Below are 12,589 nucleotides of genomic sequence, written 5' to 3'. Positions count from 1 at the left end.
ACTCACCATGTAACACAACACCTTTTTTCAATTTCAAGCACCAAAATGCAGAGCTGGCGGCATGAAAAAGCAACAACAATAACAACAGCTGTCAACCATCCCTTATTTGGCGGGAAACTCCCTTATCCCAGCACCGTGTCCCGCTGCTGGTCCCTTATTGATGATGTCCCTTAAATTTCCTGGGTTTCGAAGGAAGCAGTTCCTCTCCCCCCCCCCCCTCGCCGGCCAGGGAGGAGGGAGGCTCCAACTGTGTTGCTTGGCTGTGTTGCTCACCCAATAAGGAGTCTAAGAACGACTGGGGGGTGGAGCTTGCATGCCTTGTGCTGATCAAATCGGCCACGTTGCCTGGGGACTCGCCTTTGCTCAGCGCTTCCCAGCGGAGAGGTGACGGTGGTTTTCCTTGCTGCATCCCCTTTGCCGGGTTGCTGCGCTGTGGGAATCACCGCTTGAGGCTTCGTTTGGTTGCTGGCTGGGCTTTCTGCCTTTGGCTCGGAGGGGCTCAGAAGGTGAACATACCTGTGCTTGGAAAACCCCTTATTTTGGCTGCTGATCCCTTATTTTCGAGGCTGCTGTTCCCTTATTTTCAAATCTGTGACAGCTATGATAACAACCCATGCAGCCATTCTTCTAAGGGGGGTGTAGGGAGCCTCTGGGCTTCCAGACACTGATGAAATACAACTCCAATCAACCCTGGCCACGCTTGCTTGGGCCTGATGGGAGTTGTAGTACATCAACATCTGGAGGGTCAAAGCTTCCCCATACCCCCTCTCACGTAAACTCTATTGCAAGCTATGAGACATTGCAGTTCCATCTTTTCCAGAATCACTAGGATGCAGTGGGTTTTCTCTCCCCACTTCCACTTTCTCTCCCAGAAAACAAAACAAAAAACTTGTTGTGACAGCTGGAAAACAATGTAGCTACAATCCAGCTGTGTGGAAGCAGCACCAGAAACACCCTTCCCACATTTTCTTTTCAAAGCATTTCTTTTTCACAGTTTGGCAAAGAGAAAGGGTGGATGGAATAACAACTGGGGAGGTGGGGTGGAACCCAAAGTAAACATGATTCTGGTGTCCATGAATTTGGGAAATCACACCTGTTTTCTTTAAAATTAAGTCCTCACATTTCAGCCATTTGTAAATGAAGCGCAGATAAGGACAAATGAAACATTTTCGTCGTTTATTAACACTTCAAACCATCACATCCTATAGCCAGTGATTCCCCCCCACCCCCGCCAATGTTCTCCGCATTTTCTTCCTGATGGTACGCAAATAGGTACATGAGGCACTCTGTGCGAATACTGGAAAAATTATATATATAATATACACATACTATATAATATACACATATTACATATATAATACACACACACACACAAATCCAACCAACCTCATGCAAAAATAAATAACGGGGAATATTGCAGAATATGCACAAGCACCATTAGGAAAATTTGTGTGCTTAAAGAAGTTACAATCTGAATAAGCATATAATCGTGATTAATAAGAACAGGGTTACAGTTCATGCACATATCGTAACTATGAAAAAGCTAACAAACCTCTGGCTACCAAAGTACCAGAGCAACAGTTTATAAAAGCCCACCCTTTTCCAGTCTTCGTTATCAGCAGACAGTGTTTAAAAATAAATAGGATTACGTTTGAAATGACACACAGAATAAAAACTTCCTTACTTCTAAACATAATTTTTGTTGGGGTTCCTTTCAAGGTTGGTTAGGCAACAGGGCAGAATGAAGGAACGCTGCCAAGATAAAGCAACAGTTAAGTACTCTCAAAGTCATTAATACTGACAACTTGGGGGGGGGGAGGAATCAGCAGGAGTAGTTACAGAAGAGGAGCATTACTGCTTGTACTTCTGTAGTTACATAATATGCCAAATGCTGGAGAAACGGCTTGACAAAAAGCATGTTGCATTATTAAGCGTAGCAGCTTGATCGTCTCCGGTTTGGCCGAAGCAAAGATGGCCAACAGACTGTTCAGAGAGTGGGCTCTTTATATAGGCCGTATGCTGCAAAATCATCATCATCATCATCATCATAGTAATAATAACAGTAACAATAAGGAAGAATTATGTTGTCTGAGAATCTGCTCTTTAAAAAAGTAGGATGGGAAGTAGGAAAAAAGCCTTATTAATGATGTGCAGTCAAGTGGGTAATGCTTTTAAGGGTCAAAATGCATGTTTTGGTTAGGGTTGCCATATTTCAAGAAGTAAAAATCCGGGGCACAAAAGCTGGTTCTGGGAAATCAATGCACACTTCACTGTGTGATATTTTACCGATTTCCACCGGACGATAATTCCAACATTGAAATCCCAGACAAATTCCAGATGTATGGCAACCCTAGTTTTGGTGCCCTGCACAATGATTGTGTTTGGATTCACACCCTGGTTCCAGAAGTGTGCATTAGCTAGTTTCTCACTAAAACGCAGACAGAAACGAATTCCCCCTCCTCCCATCCCTAAGCTGCTACTCTACAGGATATGCATTCATATAAATGCTTGCATGGAGGGCTGATTTCATGACCTTCCTTTACTTTTATAGTCTTCCGCACATGAATGTTCTGGCCCTACGACTGCATTTCTATTGCTTTTGCAAAACTGTGTAGTATGAATCTGACTTCTGCAGTTTGTCAGTGGAATCTAAGCCCTGGAAGAAGTTTAGCAGGGCAGCTCCTGATGTAATGAATCTCCAGGGAGAATTCAAATCCAAATAGTAGACGTCTGAGGCTGTGAGTGGTCATTCTAGTTAGAAGACCAGAAAATAAGGCAAAGAAGAGGCAAAATGGAACAGGAGGACTTGGCTATCCGACAGTGACTGTCCCACCCGTATTTTGGGCTCGTATAACTATACATTCCCACTGAATAAAACTTACAACAGTTAAAAGTCTATGTGTCTGACACATTGTAACATATAGAGAGCAAACAGTAGTATTAAACCATCCCTGTCGTTAAGAAAGGTAATAAATTGGGGGGGGGGTGTTGAATCCATAAAGGAAGTATAAGCAGCAGCTAGTTTCCATTTCTATCAACTGACAGCTTACTATGAAACATATATATTTTATATCCTCTTCCTTTGAATTAAAGTCAACTTGGTTCTGGGGACTAAAAAGGAATTCATTACCCCCATAGCAGCCTTTCTCAACCTGTGGGTCCCCAGATGTTGTTGAACTACAACTCCCATCACCCCTAGCTAGCAAGGCCAGAGCTCAGGGATGATGGGAGTTGTAGTCCAACAACATCTGGGGACCTACAGGTTGAAAACCGCTGCCCCATAGCCATCGTTCCAACTCTCCAATTCTATGATTCCATGATTTTTCAAAGTACGCAGGGCTGATGTTGCCGGCATACCATGCATTTAGCTCTCCAAAGGCACTTTGCTGTGGGATGAGAAACCTCTGCGGCCTCCAAGATGTCCCTGGACTACAACTCCCATCATCCCTAGCTAGCAGGAGCAGTTGCTAGGGATGATGGGAGTTGTAGTCCAACGACAGCTGGAGAGCCAAATTTGAGAAACACTGTTCTTATGCCTGACTCGTGCATTGACTACCAGTGAAACAGAGACCTCTCTATCTGGCCTGTGGGCCTCCACTTAATACTACCCCTTGAGTGTTCTTGCCTGGCTAGAATGTGTCCCTGGTGCCTCTGAAAAACAGAGAGGTGTATGTGTGTAGAAACTAGGATATAGGAAGCTTGCTTAGAAGGGAGAGTGGCCCACAGACTGTGCTCCGTTTCTAGTCGTAGAGACCTGGGCACAAATGAGGGTAAAGTACAGCGTGAGTCATCCTCTGCCACCCAGCACCTGGCAAAGAGATTTTAAGGTGCTGCCCACCTCACCCGCTTTGGCTCAGGTGATGAAGTCCTTTACTGGTCTAAGCCAACAGGCCAAAGCAGGCACTGCCAGAACACAGAGAGCAAAGCCCATGTCAAACAAGGGCAACTTTCTTTCTAGAAGTTTTAGAGCTTTTTGCGAAAAAGATTCTAATTGCTTTGGGAGCGCATGAAAAAGAAGCGAAGCTGTGGGGTTTGGGGGTGGGGAACAGAAGCGAGGCACCATCCCACTCTTGAGTTCCACTCAGTGTCAATGATTAAAGTCATTGCTGTGATTAACGATATTCAGCTGCCAAATCTGCCGAAACAACCCCTTCGCTGTTCATCCTATCAGAAGAAAACCTGCAGTATCAAGCCAAGCCATCAGCAGCCTTCAGGAAATTCACTTACAGCAGCAGGTGCAGGTGTGTGGCAGTACTTGCATGTACTCTGTGTGTGTGTACCATTTCTGTACATGCAAGTACTGACACGCACACATAATTTCTTGCACGCTGTATTTGGGAAATGCCCTAGGATTGACAAACACATGGGCATCTATATGCTTTGAGAACTCCCTACCTCAAACCTATTTAAGACAGTTCTTATCATCTCTGCCAGCCGCCTTGTACCGTCCAATGTCTCTATATAGCTATATTTATCAGATTCACCCTCCCAGCATAAGATTTCTGGCTTCCTCCAGCGCTCTGCATCTCTCGATAAGAAGCAAGGCATATGTAGCTCTATTTCCCAGCCCACCTTCCTTTCAAAAGCAGGCACTAATAATTCTTAAATGCTTTCCCATCCCTCCCTTACCACTATTAGAGGGTGGATTTACTTTTTTTAAAAATTAAAAAATCCCCTCCCCCATTGTTCTAAAAACTGTTCTGCGTATTCCCTTACTCTTTCTCAAAGGTTCTGCAAAACACTGCATGTCAAACAGATTAACAGGATGTGACAGGAAGCCTTTTCCCCTGGGGAGGGAAAATGTCCCTGTTTACACCAGTAAGCTATGCATTTCTAGTTTATAGACTAGTGATGGCATGTCCCTCTAGTATATTTGACTTGATTAATATTCCTTTCACAAGTATACATATATGGGGTTGGAATTTATAAGTGGCTAGGCCTCCTTGAAATATATAAGAGTTTTGCCATTTAGTTTCAGTGGGAATGGGGATTGCTGCCCAAAGCTCTTCAAAAGGACACCGCTCCAATATTTTGCTTGAGGAGTGCAGTGAACAGGCGGCAGCATTTTTAGAAGTTGAGTTGAGGATTTAAATGGGGGGGGGGTAGCATTTAGGTGTGGAGTTCTATCAAGCAACTTCTCAAGAAACAACAACAGATTCCGAAGAAAAGGATTCGTGTTTTTCAACAAACAATGTACTAGTTGTTCTACATCACATTTCCAACCTGTAACAATATCTACCTGCAAACTGACACATGCATTGAGTGTGTGTATGTAACATGGCATACACAGAGGTTATATGTGCATTTGTTTTTGGCTCCAACTCAAAGTTAGTGAGCATCAAGCTTAACCTTGTTTGGGAGCAGCATGGAGCAAAGTAGCTGTGAGCTGTTCCCAGACCCCACATGTTTGTGTGGTCCCAGAAAGCCAGGGATGGGGAACCTCTGGCGAAATTTGACCTGGCATAGGTCCTTATTTTGCCTTCGAGGCCGTTTTCCACAAACCAGAGCCACCTGCCTTGATGTCATATGTGGGCTAAGTAGAGACATGGCAGGATCACCCAGGTGACTGAGTTTCCCATGGGGAACTCCTACTGCACAACCAATTCCCGAAGAAAGGAGGTTCAGCTTACTGTAAACCAGGTCAATGAGTCAATCCTTAAAGGCCAAGAGAATTTATGGTGAGATATTTCAAATACTGCAGGTTCATTAAAAAGGGTAAAGGGACCCCTGACCATTAGGTCCAGTCGCGGACGACTCTGGGGTTGCGGTGCTCATCTCGCTTTATTGGCCGAGGGAGCCAGCGTACAGCTTCCAGGTCATGTGGCCAGCATGACTAAGCCGCTTCTGGCAAACCAGAGCAGTGCACGGAAACGCCGTTTACCTTCCCCTCCAGAGCGGTACCTATTTATCTACTTGCACTTTGATGTGCTTTCGAACTGCTAGGTGGGCAGGAGCAGGGACCAAACAACGGGAGCTCACCCCATCGCAGGGATTCGAACCGCTGACCTTCTGATCGGCAAGCCCTTGGCTTTGTGGTTTAACCCACAGCGCCACCCGCGTCCCTGCAGGTTCATTAGTCCTCCTTTAAAAAGCCATCCATTTGCCTCACCAATCAGCAGTACCTCCGGCAAACCGGAAACCTTCCCAGATCACAAGAGAAACCAAATCTGCTCTATTAGCAGGCCACTATTAAAGGGCAAATGACACACCTCTCTTAGAGAAGTTTCTGCCCCCAACAACACACAAGGTCTCGTGTTCTTTTTAAAACAGTGTTTCAGAATACAGAGCACACATTGAATCCAAGTGGCGCAAGGCACACACACTGGAACAAGGCAGGATCAAGCATGGGTCCCACCAGTCATCCCCCCCCCAAGTGGTTTCCTATGTTAAATGACACTGGAATTAACCACAAGCAGGGCCGAACAACCTTCAGATCCTGAACTCAGGGCTGTATCCAAAACAGGGCTGTATTAAAGTCACTTAGCGGTGTACTTATTCTGTTTGCGAAATGTTTCGCACCTATGGTTGTTCAAGAGAATACTTATAACAAGAATTTATTTCTTATACCCTGTCCATCTGATTGGGTTACCCCAGCCGATCTGGGCAGCGTCCAGCAAAATGCAGGGCTGCTTTCAGATGTCTATGAAAAGGTACCTAGTTGTTTAATTCTATTGACATCTGACGGGAGGGTGTTCACAGTAAGGGTCTGACTACCAAGACAGACTTGGTTCTATAAGCAGGTTGCTGCTAATGCTGGATGAGTTTCCACTAGTGCAATTGTTCACGGGATTCCTGCTCCACAACATTAAGAGCCCTTGTGCTATTGGACAGGGTACGTTGGGTACAGCCCTTGAGTTCAAACTGTACGTTGCAAACTTGTTTGTTTGCAATCCAGGCCAGCTCCAATAACATATGAAGTGGGAGGGATGTATTTTAAGAGCAAAAGATGTGTGCGGACGAGGGGTGCCGAATGTTGCCCCCTCCTTCAGTTTAGCTCCATTGAGATACTTGTCTTCCAGCTATGCTCATCTCTGGAATCAGAGCGCGATTAGAGGAAAAGGAATTTTGGATATGGGCTGTGGGGGTGTGTGGGGGTGTGTTCTGCTTGTGTTCCCTTTTGCGCTTGAAAGCAAAACCAACCTATTTGATTGGAACAGAGCCAAGTTTAAATATACAGGTCTGCTGGCATCATGGGTTGTTTGAGCCTCAAACAGCTGTGCTTTGATTAATGGTACAGGATTGTAGAATTGTAAAGTTGGGAGAGACCCCCAACAGTCATGCAGGAATCGCAGTTGAAGAATCCCTTAGAGGCCATCCAAACTCTCTTTAAAAATATCCAACGAAGGAGGGCTCCACTACCTTCTGAGGTAGTCTGATTCACTTTCGAATAGCTCTTAGGTAAAGGTAAAGGGACCCCTGACTTTTAGGTCCAATCATGACCAACTCTGGGGTTGCGACGCTCATCTCGCTTTATTGGCCAAGGGAGCCGGCGTACAGCTTCCGGGTCAGGTGGCCAGCATGACTAAGCCACTTCTGGCAAACCAGAGCAGCGCACGGAAATGCCGTTTACCTTCCCGCCGGAGTGGTACCTGTTTATCTACTTGCACTTTGAAGTGCTTTCAAACTGCTAGGTTGGCAGGAGCAGGGACCGAGCAATAGGAGCTCACCCCATCGCGGCGATTCGAACCACCAACCTTCTGATCAGCAAGCCCTAGGCTCTGTGGTTTAACCCACAGCGCCACCTGCGTCCTTTCCTCTCGCTAAAGGGGCAGCCGAACATTTCCTTTAGATCAAAATCACACCTTCTTGGGAAAGCTTTAAAAATAGCATGTCCCCCACAATAATATTTTAAATGAAAAGGTTCTTGCCCACACCAGTTCCTGCATACATCAAGAAAGCCTTAAGTGCTTTACAAGTATTTAAATTAACATAATAGATCACCTCCTCAAAATGAATATAAAAACTAACACTTCACACATCATGACAGAAGAAGCAGCCCTTTGCATCTGTGTCAGAATGACATATGGCACTTGAGAGTGGCCAGTTTTAAATACCAGTGGCAAAAAAATAACAGTTATATACATCTAAATCCTGATATAAATAAAGCTTTGAACATAACACACCTAAAAAAGTCCTCAACCACAGAAGAGTATAAAAATAATAAAATAATAAATGTTATATTCACAATGAGATGCACATAACATGTTCAAACCAGCCCATTGTTTTTAACATGAAGACATGGTCTGCTTATCTTAGCTGTAGTTTGTTATCCCACCTCAGTCAACTATCTATGGTTTGCCTGTGGCCACCAAACCAGAATATGAAACTATGGTTTGAAGTTGGCTTACAAACTTTGGCTTGCACTAACCATAGTTTCTTGCTACGCCTACTATCCTGGCGTAATCCTGGATTATTCTGGTGCCCCTCCCCAGATAGGATGTGTGGCAAGAGTGGTTAGAAAATGAAATCAACATTAGGCGGAACAAGCCATGGTTAATTTGCTCGTCAGTGAGACTTACTTTGGTTTGTTCCAACAAACCATGGATAAAACAAACCATAGCTTAACACGCCATGTGAACGCGGCCAATGTCTTTTCAAACCGGATGACAAAATATTTTGTCCTTAGTACTTAATAGGCACCAGTAGGATGGAATGGTAAAACCCTGAAAAGCCATTGAATGCTGTCTCCTTGTACACTCAATGGAATGGATAAGGCTCAATCAAGAGTTGTGTTTGTGAACTGGCTGCAACCCACTGCATTAAAATTGCCTCCATGACACTAATGGTGTTTACAAGTAATGGCACCTTCCTATAGATGCTTCCTATGCTGATAGTTTGGTACGTTAGTAGGTATTATTTTCGGAAATGCATTTTCCATTTCAGTATCTAAGCTCCCTTTCTTCTGAAGCTTCATTAACATGTTCTTGATATTCCTTAGTAATATTTTCTTTGGTATGCAATGAAGAGAAGGGGACATCAGCTCTTATGCAAGACAATATTGTGATGTTCCAGTATCTGGTACTTTGTTTAATACTGAATCTGTCCACAGCAATTCACTCATCTATGGTGAGGGTGTGGTAGCTTATTCACGCTTATCATTAAGTAGCATCTAAATGCAACCCCCTTTAAATGATATTTAAAATTATTCCAGAGGGTTCTGAATATTGATCTTTAACATACAGTATGTTATTTTACCATCTCCCCAAGAGACAGGGATATGAATGGGCAGGCTTAAAACTACTTCAAAGAAGTAAATGCAAAACCACCAGACTTTTTGAGGCCTTGTGTCTGAGTTGTTTCATGGCAGGTTTTAGATGGGGATTTGCATGACTGAATGCCCCTCCATTTAAAAACAAAACAAAACCCTCCACAAAACTGTTGTCTCAGAGACCTGGTCCGCACTCAACATTAAAATAAAAACATTTAAAATGAACTATCATTTATTTGTGGTATACAAGCCTTTTTAAGTTTCCCTGCTCCTGTGTCATGCACCAGAGGAAACAAGTCACATGAACCGAGCCTTACAGTTCATTTCCTCCACACAAACCATTAGCCAATGTTGGTTCTGACTTATCACTCATGGTTTGTTTGGAGGAGACAAACCAGGTCACATCAAATCAAACTCTGGCTTCGTTTTCTCCTCTGCAGAGCGCAGTCCGGAAAGCACTCATGGATGTTAAACCATGTATTAGTTCAAACTGTGATTTACCATTGTGATCAAATGCAGCCAGAGAGAAGCAAGGTTAGAAGCCTTCACTCAGGTATAGTTTGGCTGCACCTAAGAGGGCTGTTGGATTTTTTAATTTTTTTTCTTTTTTGCACGAAGGGACATTCAGTTATACATTCCCCGAACCTGCAATTTAAAATGGTACAATCCAGACACTGGCCGGAGTTATGGAAGAACCATAGACCAGACCCATTGAAATCCATAGCCATGGCTAGTTTAGGTCCATTGATTTCTAAAGGGCCTACTCTTGAGCAGCTTAGTTTAAGACAACCCTGGGTTTTGAAATACTTAAGTTCTTGCATCTTGTCTGCCACACAATAGCTTTCATTTTCCAGTGGTAAAAGGATTCCCACCCCCATTTGAACTTGCTTACGTTTCGATGTTGTGCTTTAAATGGATTTGATAGTCACCCTTTCGTCTTCCATTTCAATGGTTCTTCTCAGAGCTGAAAAAGTTAAGGAGCGGGTTCCCTGTGCAGTCGTCAGCAGAGCAGCTTCTAGGGTCTCTGAGGCAGTCGGACATGATGTCTTTGGGCTCCCTTAGAAACACCACCAGGACAGTGATGTTGTCACTGGATCCACTTTCCTTTGCGGCCGCCACCAGCCTCTCTGCAGTCTTGAGGCCGTCCCCTTTGTTTTGCATTAAGTGCTCTAGAACATGGTCCACCACCTCAAATGGTTGGATGGTGTCAAAGAATCCGTCGCAAGCGAGAAGCACATAATCTTCGGCACCAGTTAGCTCAAACGATGCGCTATCTGCACAGCCGGAGATATAAGGCTTTTGGAGTGGGTCGCCTAAAAAAGCAAGCAGGAGAGAATGAAGTAAATTACCACACGAGGTACAAAATCCCAACTGCCCCATTCCTTTTTCAGAGCCGTCAACCTTTGCCTTTGTTTAAGGCGAAGCTCTAAATCAGGGTTTCCCAAACTTGGGTTTCCAACTGTTGTTGGACTACAACTCCCATCAACCCCAACTAGCAGGGCCAGTGGTCAAGGATTATGGGATTTGCAGTCCAAAAACGGCTGGGGACACAAGTTTGGGAAACGTTGCTCTAAACCGGGGGTGCCCAAACTTTTTTCAAAGAGGGCCAGATTTGATGAAATGAAAATGCATGAAGACCGACCAGTGTTGTTGGCCCCCAAGGCGGACTTTGGACATTCCTGCTCTAAACCAAGGGTGGGTGATCTGCATGCCAAGCCAACCTTTGTGACCTGACAAGGCCTTCCCATAGCTGAGGAGAAAACACTGCAAACTGCAGTGCAGGGACAGTGATCTTGTGTATATTTATTTCATTCCAGGTATCTGTATACTAAGGGATGCAGGTGGCGCTGTGGGTTAAAACACAGAGCCTAGGACTTGCCGATCAGAAGGTCGGTGGTTCGAATCCCCGCGACGGGGTGAGCTCCCATTGCTCGGTCCCTGCTCCTGCCAACCTAGCAGTTCGAAAGCATGTCGAAGTGCAAGTAGATAAATAGGTACCGCTCCGGTGGGAAGGTAAACGGCGTTTCTGTGCGCTGCTCTGGTTCGCCAGAAGCTGCTTAGTCATGCTGGCCACATGACCCTGAAGCTGTACGCCGGCTCCCTCGGCCAATAAAGCGAGATGAGCGCTGCAACCCCAGAGTCAGCCATGACTGGACCTAATGGTCAGGGGTCCCTTTACCTTTTTATCTGTATACTACTTAATATTCAGAATTGCTGAGTGGTATACACATAAAGTTAAAAACCACACGAAGATGAAGCACAATTAAAAATCATCCAAACAAATAAGGAGCAGGGGGGGTGTCAGGGAACTGCCATCGGAGCCAGGAGTGGAGGTAAGGCTCCCCAGCCATGCCGGAGAAGGGCCCAGCAGGGAGAGAGGGAACTCATCTACTGAGGAAGGAAATCAGCGTGACACCAGGAAGAAAGGGGAGCAGGGGAGGGCTTCGGAGAGATGTCTCCAGGACTCTTCCACAGAAACTAGCGGGGAGAGCACAGGTCCTCCGCTGGCCATGCCCACCCTGCGCAGAAGACTTCCACGCAGGGAGGCTAGGCGGAGACTTGGTGTCAAAGAACTTTTATGCTGGAAGAAGTTCAGGAAACGCCCACTGACGGATTCTGCCAGTGACTGACACAGCCGTGGAGTAAGGGCTGTGCAGCCAGGGAAAGGTTTAACCAGGCAACTTTGCCAAGAGTAGAGGCAACTTACGCACGAGCAACCCCAATTCCCATTACAGGGGGCTTTAATCTTCCCACCCCACCCCAGGTCTGCCAGCGCCTCTGATCCAATGAAGGCCACTTCTCTGCACTTCTCTATTTCAATGGGAAGGTAGTCAGATAGGGAGAGTCATCTTTGTGCATCTATCTCTCCATTCAAACCTTCGCCTTAGCACAACAAACAGGTAATGGGGCTGGAAGAAGCACAATTTATCCTTGCTAGGATGGAGAGATGTCTGCTCTGCTCTTCCCCAGCAGAGAAGGCACTTTGGAAAGCAGGGGTTTGGTTGTCTATCGCAAATTCAGTCACTGCTTTGAAAGAGTTGTCTTTCTGCGTGTGTGATCAAATGCGGTGCATGAAAAAAAAAAGAGCGTGTGTACATGTGCACGCACCCCAGCCATGCCACAGGCATCCACCCACAGGCCTCTTCGGAAGAAATTGTTGCTGTAAAGGTCTTTCAAAAATCCCATTGCAGGCAGGTGGTGAACCAGAATTACAGAGCTAGAACTGAAGGTTTTCCATGGATAAGTGAAAAATCTTGTTGATCTTCCCAAAGGGTTTTCTTTCTTTCTTTTTTAAAAAAGCTTCCCTTGAAATCCTCAAATGTTTTGCCTAAGCAGGAACTTGCAGATTTTGCCTTGATTTACATTTGCTTTAATGTAACT

The 12,589-nt window shown here is 45.1% G+C and overlaps 1 protein-coding gene across 2 annotated transcripts in view; it reads right to left on the bottom strand.

Moving 5' to 3' along the window:
* Positions 1-1,152: 1,152 nt before the first annotated feature.
* PPM1F (protein phosphatase, Mg2+/Mn2+ dependent 1F) overlaps positions 1,153-12,589 on the bottom strand; it is a 44,509-nt gene continuing 33,072 nt past the window's right edge. The window contains exons 7-8 of one of the 2 annotated variants that reach the window (XR_014559087.1): positions 7,695-10,521; positions 1,153-6,006 (exon numbers count right to left, since the gene is read on the bottom strand). Coding sequence is in view for 1 of the 2 variants with exons in the window: in XM_083717436.1 (XP_083573562.1) it covers positions 10,154-10,521 (368 nt within the window). In the remaining variant the exon portion in view is untranslated. Of the gene's footprint in view, positions 6,007-7,694; positions 10,522-12,589 lie in introns of those variants that run through there. The other variant, XM_083717436.1, reaches the window with a different exon arrangement.

Source organism: Podarcis gaigeae, assembly GCF_964106915.1.
Source record: "Podarcis gaigeae genome assembly, chromosome: 16".
Lineage (NCBI taxonomy): Eukaryota > Metazoa > Chordata > Lepidosauria > Squamata > Lacertidae > Podarcis > Podarcis gaigeae.
Note: the sequence above shows the minus strand (reverse complement) of the source record. Positions and strands in the feature narration are given on the sequence as shown.